Source organism: Gopherus evgoodei, chromosome 2 (genome assembly GCF_007399415.2).
Source record: "Gopherus evgoodei ecotype Sinaloan lineage chromosome 2, rGopEvg1_v1.p, whole genome shotgun sequence".
Lineage (NCBI taxonomy): Eukaryota > Metazoa > Chordata > Testudines > Testudinidae > Gopherus > Gopherus evgoodei.
The window spans coordinates 162148595-162167521 of record NC_044323.1 but is presented as its reverse complement, the minus strand read 5'-3'; the positions used below and the strand labels follow the sequence as shown (position 1 = coordinate 162167521).

Genomic DNA, 18927 nt, shown 5'->3' with positions numbered 1-18927 from the left:
CACTCAGAGGGTATGCAAAGTCAGGCTTAGTAAATCTAACACAAAGAGATTTTCCCCCTGACTTCTTCCTCCCACCAATTCCCTGGTGAGTTGCAGACTTAATTCCCTGGAATTCCCACTAAAGAAAAACTCCAACAGGTCTAAAAAAGAAAGCTTTATAAGAAGAAAGAAAAATACATAAAAATGGTCTCTCTGTATTAAGGTGACAAATACACGGTCATTTGCTTAAAAGAAAAAAAAATGAATAAATAGCCTTATCCAAAAAGAATACAATTTAACACATTCCAGCAACTATACACATGTAAATACAAAAAAACAAACCTATGGTCTTCCTATCTTTGTACTTACAACTTGGAAACAGAAGATTAGAAAGCTGGAGACAGAAAAATCACTCTCATAGCTGAAAGGGTCAGACACAAGACAAAGAACAAAGAACTCACACACAAACTTCCCTCCACCCAGATTTGAAAAAGTCTTGTTTCCTGATTGGTCCTCTGGTCAGGTGTTTCAGGTTACTGGTGTTACCCCTTTACAGGTAAAAGAACATTAACCCTTAGCTATCTGTTTATGACACGCCCCCCCAAATTGCAGACAGTGGGGAACCTCACTGGTGGCGATTTCCTCCTAGAACTTTAAAATAAACAGATTAATACAGCACATGCACCTGTACATATACCACTAAGTATATAACTAACAGACTTTTACATTTTAAGAACACTTTTTAACTACTGGATTATGGGAAACTCTCACGGGAGAGTGCATCAGCTACTTTGTTAGAAGCTCCTGAGATGTGCTGAATTTCAAAATCAAAATCTTGGAGAGCTAAACTCCAACGAAGAAGTTTCTTGTTGTTCCCCTTGGCAGTATGAAGCCACTTTAGCGCAGCATGGTCGGTTTGTAGCTGGAACCGCCGTCCCCAAACATATAGGCGTAGCTTTTCCAGGGCGTACACAATGGCGTAGCATTCCTTTTCACTGACTGACCAGTGACTTTCCCTCTCAAGACAGTTTCTTGCTGAGAAATACGACAGGATGGAAGTTGTGATCCGTTGCTTCCTGCATGAGAACTGCTCCTATACCATGCTCAGATGCATCTGTGGTTACTAGGAATGGCTTGTCAAAGTTCGGGGCCCTGAGCACAGGGTCAGACATGAGCGTTGCCTTAAGTTGGGTAAAGGCCTTTTGACACTCATCAGTCCACTTAACTGTAGTTGGCAGGGTCTTTTTGGTCAGGTCGGTCAGTGGGGCAGTGATTTGGCTGTAGTGTGGTACAAATCGCCTGTAGTATCCGGCCAAGCCTAAGAAGGATTGGACCTGTTTCTTTGACCTTGGGACAGGCCACTTTTGGATAGCATCCACCTTGGCCTGTAGGGGGTTTATGGTTCCTCAACCCAGATTTGAAAAAGTCTTGTTTCCTGATTGGTCCTCTGGTCAGGTGTTTCAGGCTACTGGTGTTTCCCCTTTACAGGTAAAAGAACATTAACCCTTAGCTATCTGTTTATGACAACAGTAGAACCTCAGAGTTAGGAATACCAGAGTTATGAACTGACTGGTCAACCACACGGCTCATTTGGAACTGGAAGTATGCAATCAAGCAGCAGCAGAGACAAAAAATAAAATAAAAATAAAGCAAATACAGTACTGCACTGTGTTAAACATAAACTACTAAAAAAACAAAGCAAAAGCAGCATTTTTCTTCTGCAGAGTAAAGTTTCAAAGCTGTATTAAGTCAATGTTCAGTTGTAAACTTTTGAAAGAACAACCCTAATGTTTTGGGAACACTTCACTTATGAACAAACTCCATTCCCGAGGGGTTTGTAACTCTGAGGTTCTACTGTACTTGTCCCAGCTGCCAAAGCATGAGCATGCATGGGGCTTGCTTTGAGCATCTCAGCAATGTTCCTAGCAAATTAATATCCGAGTAAGTAATCTGCACCTGATTACAGCACCCTGACCGTTAGGATGCTGCTGAGATGCAGCATCATTCAGCACATGTCTTGAGAGAAAACTGTCCAGAAAACTGTCCAGATCTCTGCTGATGTAAGTCTCCAAGCCAGGGGTGCAACATCAAAGTATAATGGCCATGGATCTAGCCCAGAGTGCCCACACCGGGATTGCACCCTGGAGTGTCTGGTATCAGAAACAACTAAACTGAGGGAAATTCTGAGGCCAGAGACCAGATCCTCAGCTAATATAAATTATGGAACTATGCCAATTTACCCCAGCTGGGGATCTGACAACATTCAGAACTCCAAACTAAATCCCAAAATCAGCCTCCAAAGGCTGGGTAGAATGCACTCTGCTAGGAGAAGAACCCAGGGGCTAGTGGTCCTCAAATGTTTCTTGCTTCTTATTTTTGGAGCTTTCCAATTTTTGTGCTTCTGTTTCATTGAGTAGCTGGAGGTGCCAAGGAGCCAGCTCCTGCCCTGGTTGCAGTGTCCCATCATAGTTACTGTGCAGAGACCATGTGGGTAGGGAGATGGTTCCCAGCACCAGAAGGTGAGCACTCTCATACACCTGGACCAGTGTGGCCCTGTGCTGAGATGGGAGATCCTGGGTTAGCAGGCCAGGGTAGGGTGGAGCCTGGAAAGGGACTGTGGAGAAGGGCAAGGGAAGCTCCAGAATGCCCCGAAAGCTGCCCCCCATAACTTTGGTACCGTCTCCAGCAACAGGGAGAGGGGCAGGGATGGCTCAGTGGTTTGAGCATTGGCCTGCTAAACTGAGGGTTGTGAGTTCAACCCTTGAGGGGGCCATTTGGGGAGTGGGTCCTGCTTTGAGCAAGGGGTTAGACTCTATGATCTCTTGAGGTCCCTTCCAACCGTGATATTCAATGGGGATGGGGCTTTCCATTGAGTCCTATGTGCTTTGGATCAGCCACATCCCTCCCCTTCATAGTGTACCAAAGGACAGCATCTGGAGATGGTACCAAAGTTATGGGGGGCAGCTCTGGAGCTTCCCTTGCTCTTTTCCAGGCTCCACCCTACCCTGGCCTGCTAACCCAGGATCTCCCATCTCAGCGGAGGGCCACATTGGCCCAGGTGTATGAGAGTGCTCACCTTCTGGTGCTGGGAACCATCCCCCTACCCACATGGTCTGTGCACAGTAACTATGATGGGTCACTGCAACCAGGGCAGGAGCTGACTCCTTAGCACCTCCAGCTACTCAAGGAAACATTGGCTCAGTTGGGCTTTACATGAAAGCCGGCGAGTGCACAATGATGAAGACAGGGGTCCAGTCCTAACGCCCTTGACTGAGGACCAGCCATGGCCTGCACCCCTGACTGCCAGGCACAGAGCTCCTGACCCTGCATGGAAACATCTGCACCAGATGGAGCGGGCCTTCCGTGGAACAAATGGACACATTCCCGCTGCGCTGGCCTCCGCACCTAGGGCCAGTCCGTGTGTGGGGAAGAGCAGGGAACCGGCTGAGGCAGAGAGCGCAGCGCTGGAGCTGGCGCCCCGGGAACAGGCCATTCCCCGGGGCTGAGGAGCCTAAGAGCTGCCGCTGCCCGCACGGGAATGAAGGGACGTTTCCTTTCCCGCAAGGATAACAGAGAAACGCAGACGCGTGTCTCTACGAGCCAGGGCCCCCCGTATAACACGGCCTGTGGGCTGGAGCTATCTGAGCGCAACTCCTGGAACAGTTTAATTCCTGCCAAGTGAAAAGCCCCCCACCCGGCAGAGAAGCGAACGGCCCCCGCCCCAGCCGGCCTCTGCCCCCTTCCCCTTGCACACCTCGGAGGAACAATTCGCTTGCCCGCCGCGCCTCTCGGACGTGCGTAACGGGGGGAGTTTTGTCCTGAACTCCGCAGTTATTCGCCGTCTCGGACCTTCCCCGCGAAGTTCTAGCGCCCGGCCAAGTCGGCAGAGGCAGAGAAAAGGGATTGATGGGCCCGTTTGTCTGTCAGTGGAGCTGGCAGTGCACGTGGCCAAACGCCACGGACAGTGGGACGAGAGGTGAGGCGCAATGCCCTCTCGGTGCCCACGAGGCTGTGTGTGAAAACCGCTCCCGAGCGGCAGGTGAGAGCCGGGGAGCCAGCAGAAAGACAGACACGCTTTCTTCCTAGGCAATGAGAATGTCGCTCTCCGGGGAGCAGTTTGCTGGCCCTGGCTCCCACCTTTTCGCCTTGGCGAGGGTTTGCGCTCAGCCGAGTTGTGTTCGATGGAGCGCTGGAGGAAATTGATACTTTCCGCCGACTAGAGGGGAATAAACGCCTCGAGCCAAATGCAGAAAAGTGTCGTTCTCGCTCGAGACAATCGTGTCACCTCCGCCCCACTGTCTGTGCCTGGCGTCCTCGGGTTGTTCCCTCTTCTCTACATGTGCGATTTGTGTTGACAAGGCGGGCGCGTTAGTGCGTGTGTGTGTGTGTGGGGGGGGGGGATCTGTGTATTTGACCGGCAAACGGTTGCAGTTTATGTGATGGGCTGTAGTTGCCGGGGTAACCCACCGGGAAAAGGGAGTTTGCTTGTTTTGCAGCTGTTGTGGTGCTGAGCAGATCTGCCAGGCGCAAAGTACCCGCGGAGAGAGCCTGCTCTTGTGCTGGCACACGGGTTCTTCTCCTGCCTGAAAGTGTCCTCTCTGCAATGGGCAGACAGCGGGGCAGCAGAGGAAAGGCACGGGGCTGTGGAGAGAGGAAGGGACGCAGGAGCAGGAGAGTTAAATTCTCAGCCCCAGGAGAAAGGTGCAGGGGAAGGAAGGGGCAAATGCTGGACTCCAATATTTAAAATCCCCGCGGGGCAGCAGAGAAAGGAGGGAAGGGAACAGACCCGGAAAGACAGATGCAAATGGGCGTGTTCCGGGCTGCTTTTCTTTTTTTCAACGACCCTACGAGTGGGGCAGCCCAGCTGTGTCCTGTGTCTTTAAGGGCTCCTCCTCTGAGCAGTGCCACCGGGGTGTGTGTAGGGGGGAGCCCATCCCCTGCTGCAGCCTTTTCAGTGCTCCCGGAGAGATGACACAGGCTCAAGAAGCCGCTCACACACCCTGTATGGAGCCGAAACTCCGAGCGCTGCGGGGAGTTTGCCCTTAAAAGCTGGCGCCCCGCGGAGCGAGAGCGGCGCGGAGACAGGGGCGCACGGAGAGGCGCGCACGGAGCTCTCCAGCGGAGATGGCTCCTTGGCCCGAGAGCAACGCCACCTCCTGGGGGGACGCAACCACCAACTGCACGGGGGCCGGCAGCCTGAGCCAGCAGTGGGCCGTCGGGGCCGCCCTGAGCCTCACGGTGCTGGTGATCGCGGCCGGCAACCTGCTGGTGATCCTGGCCATCGCCAAGACGCCGCGCCTGCAGACCATGACCAACGTGTTCGTCACCTCGCTGGCCTGCGCCGACCTGATCATGGGCTTGCTGGTGGTGCCGCCGGGGGCCACCATCGTGCTGAGCGGCCACTGGCCCTACGGCACCACGGTGTGCGAGCTGTGGACCTCGCTGGACGTGCTGTGCGTCACCGCCAGCATCGAGACCCTGTGCGCCATCGCCGTGGACCGGTACCTGGCCATCACCTCGCCGCTGCAGTACGAGGCGCTGGTGACCAAGGGCCGGGCGCGGGCTGTGGTGTGTCTGGTCTGGGCCATCTCCGCCTTCGTCTCCTTCCTGCCCATCATGAACCACTGGTGGCGGGACGGGGCGGACGAGGAAGCGCTGCGCTGCTACCAGAACCCGCGCTGCTGCGACTTCGTCACCAACATGCCCTACGCCATCCTCTCCTCCATCATCTCCTTCTACGTGCCGCTGCTGGTCATGCTCTTCGTCTACGCGCGGGTCTTCGCCGTGGCCAGCAGGCAGATCAGCCTCATCGAGCGGGACAAGGTCCGCTTCCTCCAGGAGCCCCCCAGCCCCGGCGCCAAGGGCCCCCGCCGGAGGAGACCCTCCCGCCTCATGGCCATGAGGGAGCACAAGGCGCTCAAGACCTTGGGCATCATCATGGGCACCTTCACCCTCTGCTGGCTGCCCTTCTTCGTGGCCAACATCGTCAAGGTCTTCTACAGGTCCCTCATCCCCGGCCAGGTCTTCCTCTTCCTCAACTGGCTGGGCTACGTCAACTCCGCCTTCAACCCCATCATCTACTGCCGCAGCCCCGACTTCAGGAGCGCCTTCAAGAAGCTGCTCTGCTGCCCGCGGAGCGCGGACCGCCGGCTGCACGCCGTCTCCAGGGACCTCCGCCGGTGCCCCTGCGCCTTCGCTTCCCAGGAGGCCTCCCCTGCGGACAGCAAGCCGCTGGAGCAGGGGCAGCAGCCCGGGCAGGCGGCGGAGGAGGATGGGGGAACCAGCAGCAGCAGCAGCCGCTCGAGTAGCAGGACTGAGGAGAACAACCTCTCCTACCGCCAAAGCAATGGGCATGGCAATGCCCAGCGCCCTCTTAGGGAGGCCCAGCTGCAGGGGACTCAGATCACGCTGTGTCTGCAGCTGGAAGAGTAGGTATCAGAGCCTGCAAAGGGGGGACGGTTACAGCTGGGCTGGGGCGAGCTCCTGGCTTCGCAGGAGGTCAGTGCAAAGTACTGGGAGCTGATGCTTGGAGCAGAGCAGTGTGTGTGTGTGTGTGGCGGGGCGGTTCAGACAGAACTGGCTCCACTCCTGGAAGAGTTTAAGCCAGGGGTAGTTGGTTATTTTTTGTCAAGGTCCAAATTTCTTGGCCAAGGGATAGTCAAGGTCCAGATTGCAGAGAAAATAAAAAAACCCACAAAGATAATAAGTAAATAAAAAGATTTCTGTTCAAAAGGCTCTAATGGGTCCAGATTTGGCCTGTTATCTGACCCCTGGTGTAAGCAGTCACTCTGGCTGCAAAGCCCTGGTTGTAGAGGCTCTGCCACCCTTCCAGACCAGCGCTGTGTCACTGGCTGTTTTAAAGCAGGCTGAGATTTCCATTTCACGCTGGGGATGCCTTTCCCTAGCTAATCCAAGTGTCTGCTGGGACAATGCAAACAGCAGGCTATCCAGGAGATTGTTTATCCATCGGTTGGAAAGGGTGTTTTCCGCCAGCCACAGATGAGCTGGCAGAGATGCCTGGACCAGCAACTGGTGCTGTTGTAGTGACCTTGCTCTTTGGAAAGAGGCACCTTGGGAAAACCACATCTAAAATCCAGTTAGTCACTTCCAAGTTTAATTTGGTATGGGAAATCCCTGATATTAGCTAGTATCTGGAAGGGAATGAAGGCCAGATTTGTAAAGGTTTTAAAGGCAAATGGTACCTAGGGGGCTTTTCAAAAGTACCTATCTTTAAAATTCCTGCATTTGATCTATATTTCCCTGCTTCCAGTTTGATTTGTGTAGTTGTTGTTTTTCTGTCTAATCTAATCTAACATAGCCTAATTATCTCAAAATTTTGAATGCCCCCATTTTATCTTAAAATTAGAGCTTTTGGGAGATTGATCAGGTAAATAAAATGTCAGTGATAACAAAAAAAATCACATTTTTCTGTGTTTTTCCAACAAACTTTACTAAAAGTGAAATTAGCTGTGTAAACACAGAAAAATCAGGATTTTCCTTCAGAAAGAACAGAAGAAATTGGAGTTTGGTCACTTTTATACATAAATAACATCCAGTAACTTCTTGCGGAGAACAGGAACTTCAATTGTATCTTTGCTCAGTTCTGGAGCTGTCTCTGGAATAAGCTTTTAGTTTCACTCTGATGTGAGGGTTGGGTTTCTCGGGTGTTTTCTGAAGCACCATGTTCTCTGGGAGTGCACTGCCATTCACAGGCTAGCTATCCCTTTCTGATCAGTGACCTAAAAAAACACAGGTGCTTTGAAAGCATAAGTTCATAGGGATTGTTGACAATTACTTTTATTATTTATTAATAATACTATTTATTTCCAGGACAAACCATGAAGTCCCGACTGAGTCCTAGAACTAGTTTAAAATGCTCCCATGGGATTTTCTGGAAAACTTTTACTGAGTTTGCAACATTTTGAAATTTCATCAGAATGTTTCAATTGTCAAATGTTTTCATGCAACTTTATAGGAAGTCAACCTGCTCCCTGCACATGCACACACTTGTCAATTATTATTTAATTGGAAAAAATAGGTGGGAGGAGGGTTGTTGATCAACAATAGAACTTTCAATGGCATGTTTTGCCTAACTCAAAATTCAGGAAATGTTGATAACTCTATTTAGTCCTTCGTGAAGCAGAACTGCAGTTGGCTGTAATGGGAGATCTCTCTGTGTATGGACTGACTGGGGGCTTCAGGATTCTGTCTTGTGCTGGCAGTGCACCACTAGAGAACACAGTGCTTTGGGAAACACCCTAGAAATACAAGGCACCTGCTGGAAGGCTTTGCAGTGTGAATCACACAACTGAAATACAAGGGGCATCATTTCAAGGGCACGAAGGCATAGAGGCACTGTGAATGAAGAGATGAGTGAAGCCATAATGCAGAGTCCTCACAGAAGAAGTGGGTTTTAAGGAGGGATTAATCCATTACATACTCCCTGATTAATTTATCATAGAAGCACTCAGTTTCATGCATGTGGGTAAAGCAGAGAGACTGTAGCTGTGATAGATTTAATAGGTGAAAGAAAGCTGAGTGCTTGTTAGTTTGAAGAAATGGTGTGTCTGTTTTGGAGCACAAATGTGCACAAATGAAGCAGAGTTACTCTGAAGAACACATCACACCAGATGCAATTTCTCAAGGTTTTCAAGACAGGGGTGAAATCTTGGTCCCATTAAAATCAGTGGCAAAACTCCCAGTGACTTCAGGATTCCATCTAGACTCTTTTGCATCTTGAAGCAAATGACACCATACATCATACTTGTTTGTCTGGCTTTTCCCTTGATGTGGCCATTATAAACATGCACAAGTAAATGCTAGAAATTACCTGTAAAAGATCTGATTATTAATTTATTGTCTTTTTTTTTTTTTAAGATTTACCTGCAATGAAGCAAAAGCAGGTCCTTGAGTGTGCTTGAAAGGGAAGGAAAAAGAGAAGAGTGTAAGTATAGATTTTTAATCACCTGGAAAATGTTGTGATATTCCAACTACTAGCAGCATCAAATTTTCAGAAGAGCTCAGAGCTAGATTTCCAAGTGCACCTGCACTCAACATCAGGTTTTCAATAGAGCTCAGTACCAAACCTACACCCAATGTGCTGAGCTCGTTTGAAAATCCGGTCACCAATTTAAGCTTTGTGAATGGAATTTAACATCTTTAAACATGATTTAGACAAGGAAGCCACAGCCCTGAATTTCCTTTTGAAGTTGTTTATCCTAGTGAGATATGATTCTAATCCATGGTCACTGGTTTACACTTTCATGTGGAATTATCACACCATTATCTAATAATGCTTAGTACATAAAGATAATAGAGAAAATAAGAAGGGATGGGCAAAGGCCTAGATCCTCGAAGTTATTTAGCTGCCTAACTTCACTGAAATCTGTGGAAGTCAGGAGCCTTAATACCTTTGAGGCTCTGGGCCAAAATTCTTTGGCACCCTTTGGGATAGGAGGCACTGCAGAAGTGTTTATTTCTGTAAGTCAGTTTGGATAAAACCAGCACCAGTGACTGGGAAATGTCTGGAGTTCACAGTTTGGGTTTGGATAATGTCAAAAAATTCCCATGCTTCTTTCTCCAAATTGCCTGAGTGTGTAAAATGGGGCTTCTGAACAGACTTCCCCAGGAGAGTGCTGGGACCTCTGCTTGTATTCCTGGCTGGAAACTAGGGAAAAAAAATATCAGAAACAAACATTTCAGAACCTTGAAGATCATTCAGTCCAAATGTTACACTAATAGTTGAAGGTACAGAGGGCTTCTTATCTGATCATTATTGATTCCCTAAGCTCTCAGGAAAACCACCCCAAACATTTGCCCCAAAGTGACCTGGAGGAGAAACTTTTCTGAGACTTGAAGAAATTCTCTTCACTTTTTTGGTTGATTTGTTTGTGCTGCCCCCTGTGTCTCCTGGAGTGTGTCTGGGCTGAGAGTAGAGATAGTGAAGTGTCACCAGAATATAGAAAGGTATCTTGGTCCATCTGAAGTTGGGAAGTACCAGGAAGCTTTCGGGAAAAACATGCTCTGATTATATTTCCAGAATAGAAGTGCAGAAACCAAGGTGCCAAGCCATTTGAGGTTTGCCCATTCTATCTTAGCAGCAGCTACAAGCTAACTAGGCTCAATGGAAGTGCAGGTCCCCACTGTGTCAATACAGCTCTTCATGCTCCTGTGTAGGGTATGGATCCTGATCCAACAAAGCACTTAAGCACATGCTTAACTTTAAGTGTGTGAGTAGTTCCAGTGATTGCTATGTTACTCTATATATTACTAACACATTTGAGTTACTATATTGTATATGCTTTTGCTTCCACATGATGCATTTATTTGAACTTCAATGGGACTTAAGCATGGGCTTAAAGTTAAGCATGTGTTTAAGATCTTTGTTATGTCAGGGCCTAGGATGCTGATACCTTGAGAGTGGTTTATATTATAAATCATTTTTGTTCAGAATTCATTCACTATTCTTTCAAACCACAGTCAATTCTTTCTCTTCCTTTCTTCCAGGAATGTGTCAAAGCCCTCTACTGGGCTGTTGATCTTGGCTTGTGTGCCAGCTACTATCCACCTGAAAAAAGGAATTAGACATGTAGATCCATAGTCTTTTTACTTTTGATGTTGTCTCAGGTATTTTGAACGCACATACTTTAATTTCCTTACTGTTTCTCCAGGCTTGGACATAGTGTAGGGAAACTGTGCCTTATAGAAAAATGTTACATAGGAGAGGCATCTCTTAAAACAATTTTTCCTGTATGCATGGCAAAAGTGTAGGAAAGAGGTGGCCTTTTGCTGTCATTAGTTGTTTTCAGCAAAAGCCCTTGACAAGTGTTGAATTATACCAGGGTCCCAGTGGGCTAAGCCTAGATAGTTTACTATGACCTCAATATCTCTAGTGATGGCTAGCTAGAGTCAGGTCTAGAAACAGCCCCAGTGCCTCTTGTGATCTGAAGTTGGACTCAATATAAGAGACCTCCCTCTCCAGGGCTAGGCAGCTGAATTCCAGTACTGCTCAGGACACTAATTAGATGAAGAACTGACCGACCTAAATGTGAACAGTGTGTGTAATCTTCAAAGATGCTCCAAGGGAAGAAGGCATGAAGATGTTTCCTGTAAAATTGCAAGAGAAATTACTACCTCAGAAGCAGTACTTCAGAATGCAGCTGGAGTTTGACTTTGGTAGCCAGACATGGATTCACATCGGATGTGGCACTGAAAGTGCTAGGGTTTTGATACGCTGGGCCTGATTCTCCCCTGTGCTTTGTGCTGTCATTTACAACTATGCGCAGTGGATGTAAAATGCTACCAAAGAAGAATACACAGGTGTAAATGACTACACAAGGTGTAAGGCTGGGCAGAATTGGGCCCAGGATGCTGAGGTGATGGACTGTGTGAACATTTATAGCCTAGAAGCATAAACTTGGTGCATCAAATGTGACTGAACTGTTGATGGAACTTTTATTTTCCTTTTCTGATCCAAATGTTGCTGAAGATGCGTGCACAGAACATGGCAGAACCCACTCACTGCAGGGGCCCTGGCAGAAGGGAAGAAAGGCCTCTCACAAACAAGAGACCTTTCCACAATTTTCTATCCAATTTCAATCTCCAAATCGGTGCTAGTTTGGGCAGAGTCAGAGCTGGGCCTGGGGAAAAACATAGGGTGTGTCTACACTGCAATTACAAACCTGCCGCTGGCCCAGGCCAGCTGACCCGACTCATGGGGTTTGGGCTTAGGTCTGTTTAATTGTAGAGTAGAAGTGCAGGTGCAGACTGGAGCCCAGGCTCTAGGACCCTGCAAGGTGGAAGGGTCCCTGAGCTAAGGCTGCAGCCAGAGCCTGAACATCTACACCACAATTAAACCAGCCCCTTAACCCGAGTCAGCCAGCATGGGCCAGCCGGGAGTTTTTAACTGCAGTTTAGACAGACCTTTAAAGGCCTGAATGCTACAGCGTGAGCTTGCAGTAATACATTTAGCAAATAGTAATGCAAAGAAGAGAAAACTAGAGGAGGGGACTTGGAAAGTCATTAAATATTTACCCCCAGCTCCTCAAAGGTACTTAGGCAGCTAACTCCCATTAATTTCAATGGGAGTTGGGCACCTAAATATAGGATCTGTTCCTTAGCGTCAGGAGAAAATGAGTTCTGAATGGGTGGGGATCCTCTGAGCACAGGAAGGATGTGGACAAAATGCTAATTCAAATATTTTAAACAATATTCTTATGTCACAAAGGAAACTGATTAGTAAATTGGATTGGCTGTAGATGGTTAAAAAACATCAACACTTTGCTACAACCAGTGCTGGAGGGGAGAACAATGTGGTGTTAGCGTCAGGTTCGAAATGCCTGAACTTCCTAGAACGTCATGTGTGACTCTTGCAAGGGAGCTCTAGCCCTGTGCCTGCTAAAGGGGTTACATAGAAATTCCATGGAGGTCTTTTTAGATGAACCCTTACAAGACAAGATTCTCTTTGCTCTGCCTGGGCATAAAACTTCCCTTGGCACTTTTTGTGAGAGTCAGAGGTTGGCCAAACTCCTCCACCTCCTCCATCTGTGCAATGTGATATGTACATGTTGGCTATAGCCCTCCCCTCCAGAGGCAGCTACACTTTAGCTGTGCTGGGTGTATATGGTTAGCAAAACGTTTTAGGATTCTCCAGGATGAAAGGTATTATTCTTGCTAGTACACACTCAGCAAGGGAGATATTAACTTGGACCGGAAACAACCATCCAGCTAATCTCTGGGCCCCTGAAACAACCCCACAATAAAGTAGTAACTACATTATGTTCTGTGCACCTGGGGCTGGACCCTGCCAGGCATGGAGCACTTGGGAGAGAGCACCTTGTAGGACTGGGACAATAGGGCTCCTCATATTGCTCTTGGTTTCTGAGATGGGTCCTGCAATCTCTAAGGCTCAGATCCCCAAAGGGATTTAGTCATCTAACTTCTACTGAAACCAGTGGGAGTTAGGAGCCTAAATACCTTTGTGGAGCTGGGCCTAAGGGCCTTTCTTTAGAGGCTCTGTATGCCCACAACTCCCAGCCAGTTGAGTGGGAACTGCAGATACTCAGCACTTCTGAAAATCAGGGCACCAGGGCCTATTCCAGCTCCCATGGAGGCCACAGTGCAGGCCCTAAGGCAGAGAAGCTGAATCCTAGCTCTGTCTTCAGGCCCAAGCCCCAAATGGTGATTGCAGGTCTCCGTGAATAGCTGTACAGATACTAATCTTACATCTGAATGTGAATCCAGTAGAACCTCAGAATTACAAACTGACTGACCAACCACACACCTCATTTGGAACTGGAAGTACAGAGTCAGGGAGCAGCAGAGAGAAAAAAAGCAAATACAGTACAGTGCTGTTTTAAACGCAAACTACTAATAAAACAAAGCGAAAGCAGCATTTTTCTTCTGCATAGTAAAGTTTCAAAGCTGTATGAAGTCAATGTTCCGTTGCAAATTTTTGAAAGAACAACCCTAACGTTTTGTTCAGTTACAAACGTTTCAGAGTTACAAACAACCTCCATTCCCGAGGTGTTCATAACTCTGAGGTTCTACTGTACAGGCCAAAATCACAGTGCTGGAAGGTCTGCAGCTCCTTGAAGCAGTAGCAGGGTATGCATTTGAGGCCTGAGTCTTATTTCGCCCATGGTACAACGCTGGAATCATGGAAAGGAGCCCCAGAGTGGCTAATTTACTCTCACCTGAAGGTGACTTTGCACTGCTGGAGTGGTGAAAAGTGGTCTTAATGTAAATGAGACTCAAACCCTTGGACTCCATCCTGCACGAGAGCTACATAGACATTGTACACATTATCCAATGTAAATAGCATTACGTACAAATATGCCCTTGTATTTATGGTGGTGTGCATATACCCTGCTAGCTTGTTATATCTTTCTCTGGGATGTTTTTGGTTGTAAATATGATGGTGATTGTCATTTTCCCGTCTTGTGAAATAAGCTTTCAAAAATTCCAAACAGTCACTGGTAAATAAATATATATACCTAAAAACATGTGTATCGAGGTGTTTCTTTTATACAGGAAGAACCGTCTGCGGTTCTTCTCAGACCTGGCTTTGGAGCAGTCTACGCTTTGGGAACAACATAGCTCCAGTGGTCAGATTCCACTGAAGTAGCACAATTTCTGTCTCCTACGGTGGCTTCGCTGATATCAGATATGGGATTCAACAGGTAAGCACAGAGGTGATTAGTGTAGCTGTCCAGTGCAAGAGGACACAAATGCCAGCCCTGGAAAAGGGAGATTTTCCAAGGCATAAAGGGCAGTTCAACACCCAACTCTCAGGGCTGGTTTACACTGGGAATTTACAGGGGCATAACAACATTGTTCTGAAGTGAGAATTCTTCTGTCAACCTAGCTACCACCTCTTGGGGAGGTAGAGTACCTATGCCAAGAGGAGAACCCCTTCAGTAGGTAGTGTCTACACTGAAGCATGACAGCAGTGCTGCTGTAGCATTTCAAGTGTAGATGAGCCCTCATCGGCTTTCAGGGGGAACTGGGCACCTAACTCATTTATACCTTTGAAACCAGCTCCCCATTTTGCAGTAAAGGGGGTGCTTTTTCCAGGAACTCAGGGCTTGTCTACATCAGAAAGTTGCAGCGCTGGTGAGGGAGTTACAGCGCTGCAACTTTGAAGGTGTACACATCTGCAGGGCACCACCAGCGCTGCAACTCCCTGTTTGCAGCGCTGGCCGTACTCCCGTTTTGTCTCGGGTGTAGAGGATCCAGCGCTGGTGATCCAGCGCTGGTAATCCAATGTAGACAGTTACCAGCGCTTTTCTTGACCTCCGTGGAAGGAGGAAGCCTCTGGTAATCAAGCTGGTTTCCTTTCCCGGTTTGCTCTCTCGGTCCCGGAGCCAGCCAGCAAACCGCAGGGAAGGAGACCTGCTTGCTCGGGGTTCCGGGACCGAGAGAGCAAACCGGGAAAGGAGACCAGCTTCGCCGCGGTTTGCTCTCGCGTTCCCGGAGCCACCCAGCAAACCGCAGGGAAGGAGACCTGCTTGCTCGGGGTTCCGGGACCGAGAGAGCAAACCGGGAAAGGAAACCAGCTTCGCCGCGGTTTGCTCTCTCGGTCCCGGAACCCCGAGCAAGCAGGTCTCCTTCCCTGCGGTTTGCTGGGTGGCTCCGGGACCGAGAGAGCAAACCGCGGCGTTCCCGGTTTGCTCTCTCGGTCCCGGAACCCCGAGCAAGCAGGTCTCCTTCCCTGCGGTTTGCTGGCTGGCTCCGGGACCGAGAGAGCAAACCGCGGCGTTCTCGGTTTGCTCTCTCGGTCCCGGAACCCCGAGCAAGCAGGTCTCCTTCCCTGCGGTTTGCTGGCTGGCTCCGGGACCGAGAGAGCAAACCGCGGCGTTCCCGGTTTGCTCTCTCGGTCCCGGAACCCCGAGCAAGCAGGTCTCCTTCCCTGCGGTTTGCTGGGTGGCTCCGGGACCGAGAGAGCAAACCGCGGCGTTCCCGGTTTGCTCTCTCGGTCCCGGAACCCCGAGCAAGCAGGTCTCCTTCCCTGCGGTTTGCTGGCTGGCTCCGGGACCGAGAGAGCAAACCGCGGCGTTCCCGGTTTGCTCTCTCGGTCCCGGAACCCCGAGCAAGCAGGTCTCCTTCCCTGCGGTTTGCTGGCTGGCTCCGGGACCGAGAGAGCAAACCGCGGCGTTCCCGGTTTGCTCTCTCGGTCCCGGAACCCCGAGCAAGCAGGTCTCCTTCCCTGCGGTTTGCTGGCTGGCTCCGGGACCGAGAGAGCAAACCGCGGCGTTCCCGGTTTGCTCTCTCGGTCCCGGAACCCCGAGCAAGCAGGTCTCCTTCCCTGCGGTTTGCTGGCTGGCTCCGGGACCGAGAGAGCAAACCGCGGCGTTCCCGGTTTGCTCTCTCGGTCCCGGAACCCCGAGCAAGCAGGTCTCCTTCCCTGCAGTTTGCTGGGTGGCTCCGGGACCGAGAGAGCAAACCGCGGGGAAGCTGGTTTCCTTTCCCGGTTTGCTCTCTCGTCCCGGAACCCCCCTTGAAGCCGCCCAACAGCGCTGCAGTGTGGCCACATCTAACACCACTTGCAGCGCTGGTTGCTGTAAGTGTGGCCACTCTGCAGCGCTGGCCCTATACAGCTGTACTAATACAGCTGTAACAACCAGCGCTGCAAAATTTTAGATGTAGACATGGCCTCAGTGTTATTCAATGTAATTCATCCTTCAGGGCAGGCAACCCCTTTTGGCCCAGAGAGATTTCCTTGAGCAGTGGTTGCAACTCCAGGAGGCTCCGTAGTAAAGCAGTCTAGAGAGATCTATGCTTTCCACTAGAGAGCAGGATCCTTGGGCTCATGTGAAATCAACAGAGCTTTGTGCATGGATTTACTTCCAGGCCAGAGACCACCGTTTCTCATTAAGCTTTAAGATTTCGACAAGTGCTAAAACTTGTGCTTGAGACCCCAGATTAAAGCTTACTTTGCCTTCGTTAGCCAGGGTTGGTAGTGCAGACCCACAGAGCATGTACGATTGGCACAACTTTAACAAACTGCCTCGCTGGGCCTGACATTCTGGGTTTGATATCAGAGTTTTTCTTCTCTTGGGACCTCAGAGCAGCCCAAGCACAATAAACACTTTAGAGTGCTAAGAGAGAACAGGCAGTTATAACGATTTCCACAGCAACTGGAAGCAATGCCACAAACAAAAGGTTATTGAGACATCAGATTGGGGAAAACCTGAGGAGCAGATGTTGAATAGGCAGAAGAAACCTTGGCCAATATGCATGGAACTGAGGTGATAAGCTCTCTCCTACTGCTGGGGCCAAGATGAAAGGAGACTCTTAAAAATGAAACTTGCCAAAAATCCTGCAGCCTCCAACAATCAAAGCATGCAGAGTTTGAAGTTATTGTTGGGTGAGCCTGCCGTGAAAAACAACGAGCTTGTTAGCAGTAAAAATCTTCTTGCCATACAAATGTTCATAGCAATTAATAAAAAAAGGGGAGAGATGTCCACAGCAGAGATGGATAAGGGCCAGTTCATCAGGGAAGTTCTTTAGCATGCTGCTTCTAGCAGGTGTTCAGAAGGCATTAGATGGAAAACGTTTGTCATTCAAGACATTGTTGGTAGCTTCCATGGGGCTGTATTTTGCCTGGTCTCCATGTCCACCAGGGGTAGGTCAAGTAGCAATCAGCTTAATCTGCAGCAAGGAGATTGAGGTTAGAGTTTAGGAAAAACTTGCTAACTCCAAAGATAATGAAATGCTGGAATCAGTTACTAAGGGAGGTTGTGGAATCCCCTCATTGGAGGTTTTTAAGAACAGGTGAGACAGACACCTGTCAGGGGTGGGCTAAGTATACTTGGCCTTGCCTCCATGCAAGGGGGTGGACTAGGTAAACTCTTGAGGTCTGAGCCCTGTAGTAAAATGAGGCCCAGAAACAAACTTTTGTCAGAGGCCCAGTCTGAGGCCTAAAGCCTAAACCAAAGTACTTCCAGGCACTGCTAAGCAAAAGCTGGGCTGTGAGCCAGAGGCAGGCCTCACTCACAGAAGTTGGCAAGAAGAGGGCTGCTAGAAGCAAGTGCATCTTAAAGACAGGGTCAAAAGGACAGCATGATGGATAGATGTGTTTGAAACAACATGATCAAAGAAGAATACAGCCCCAATAAGTCAAGAGGCTGTACTTCAATATGTCAGTAGGGATGAGTAATCTGTCCTGTAACTGTATAAAAGTAGGTCCTGGAACGCGCATCTTTGTCCAGCCTAGAGGCAGTGGCGTGTCCCACCACTGACTTAGCTGTGTCTGTTTCCAGGGAGCACATATTCGTAGTATGCCCTGTAGAGTCTATAGGAAACTATTACAGTGCTTTGTTTGACAATAAACCTGGCTTGGTTTCCTTCATACCTTACTAGAGTCTGTGGTCTTTGGGGGTTCTCTTAGGGTTTGTTGTGTCAGCTATCTGTGCAGAGCCAGGACAGCACACAGAGGGAACATGTGCGCAGCCGACTGTTGTCACTGAACAAGAGCGGAGCACCACATCGGTAGCTACTGAGAACAAGCCCTTCATTTTTTTGATTCTATAGTTAGTGTAGGCAGCTCAAAAGGAACATCTCCCCTTTTAAGAAAGCAATGCAGAGATTCCCAGCACCACCTAATGGCACAAGGGAAGAACGCCAACACACCAAACATGGGAGTTTTAATAGAGAACCAGCTGGACTGATCTGTGAATTCTAATGTGGATAATGAGGGGTGTTTGTTTTTTTTAAATTGTCATTGTTTCTTGGCATATTTTATTTTTAATATTTTGTGAGTTTGAAATTGGCAAACAACAAATACAAAGAATTAGAACAGGTTCAATTTTATTTTTAGTTTTAAGTTCAAATATTCAGATTCACCTGTTTTTCCCTCTTTACTCAATTCAATGGATCTGCAGAGTTCCTGGGGTGTTATTAAGAATCACCTTTACTGACTCATTTAGAAACAGCTGCTAATAATTTATCCCCCAAACCTGATCATGAGCTTCAGAATGTAAGAAACCTCACCAGCTCTCTAAGGGCCTAATCCTCAACCTGTGTCCCTCGGTGTCACTCCACTGAAACCAATGAAGTGATGCTGATTGACACCAGCTGAGGATCTGAACCTATCACAACTGCAATAATAAAACTTCTTAGCAAGCCCCCAAGGATCAAAGCAATGCCTGTGAATTTCTGGCATCAGAATGAAGAGGCTGAGAAAGCTCTTTAGAGACATAGATGAAATCAATCACCCTGCAATGTGTGTCAGTTCTGTTCATTATTTATTATAATAGATATGTTCTAGCTGTTTTAGAAGCTGCTGCTGGGATCTGATCCAAAGCCTAAGGAAGTCAGTGGAAAGATTACCATTGACTTCAGTGGGGTTTGTGTTGGGCCCCTGTGTCATTGCAAACATTTATGCATATGCTTAACTTTATGTACTCTGAGCTGTTCCATTTACTTCAGTCGAATGACTTGGCTGTG

General features: G+C 48.6%; 1 protein-coding gene across 1 annotated transcript; it reads left to right on the top strand.

The window, feature by feature from the left end:
- The first annotated feature begins 4070 nt into the window (after positions 1-4070).
- ADRB3 (adrenoceptor beta 3) lies at positions 4071-13439 on the top strand. The gene is made up of 3 exons (XM_030552159.1): positions 4071-6407; positions 8857-8923; positions 10486-13439. Exons 1-2 carry the CDS (start codon positions 5104-5106, stop codon positions 8888-8890), a joined length of 1338 nt encoding a protein of 445 aa, XP_030408019.1. The 5' UTR covers positions 4071-5103; the 3' UTR covers positions 8891-8923; positions 10486-13439.
- The last annotated feature ends 5488 nt before the right edge of the window (positions 13440-18927 follow it).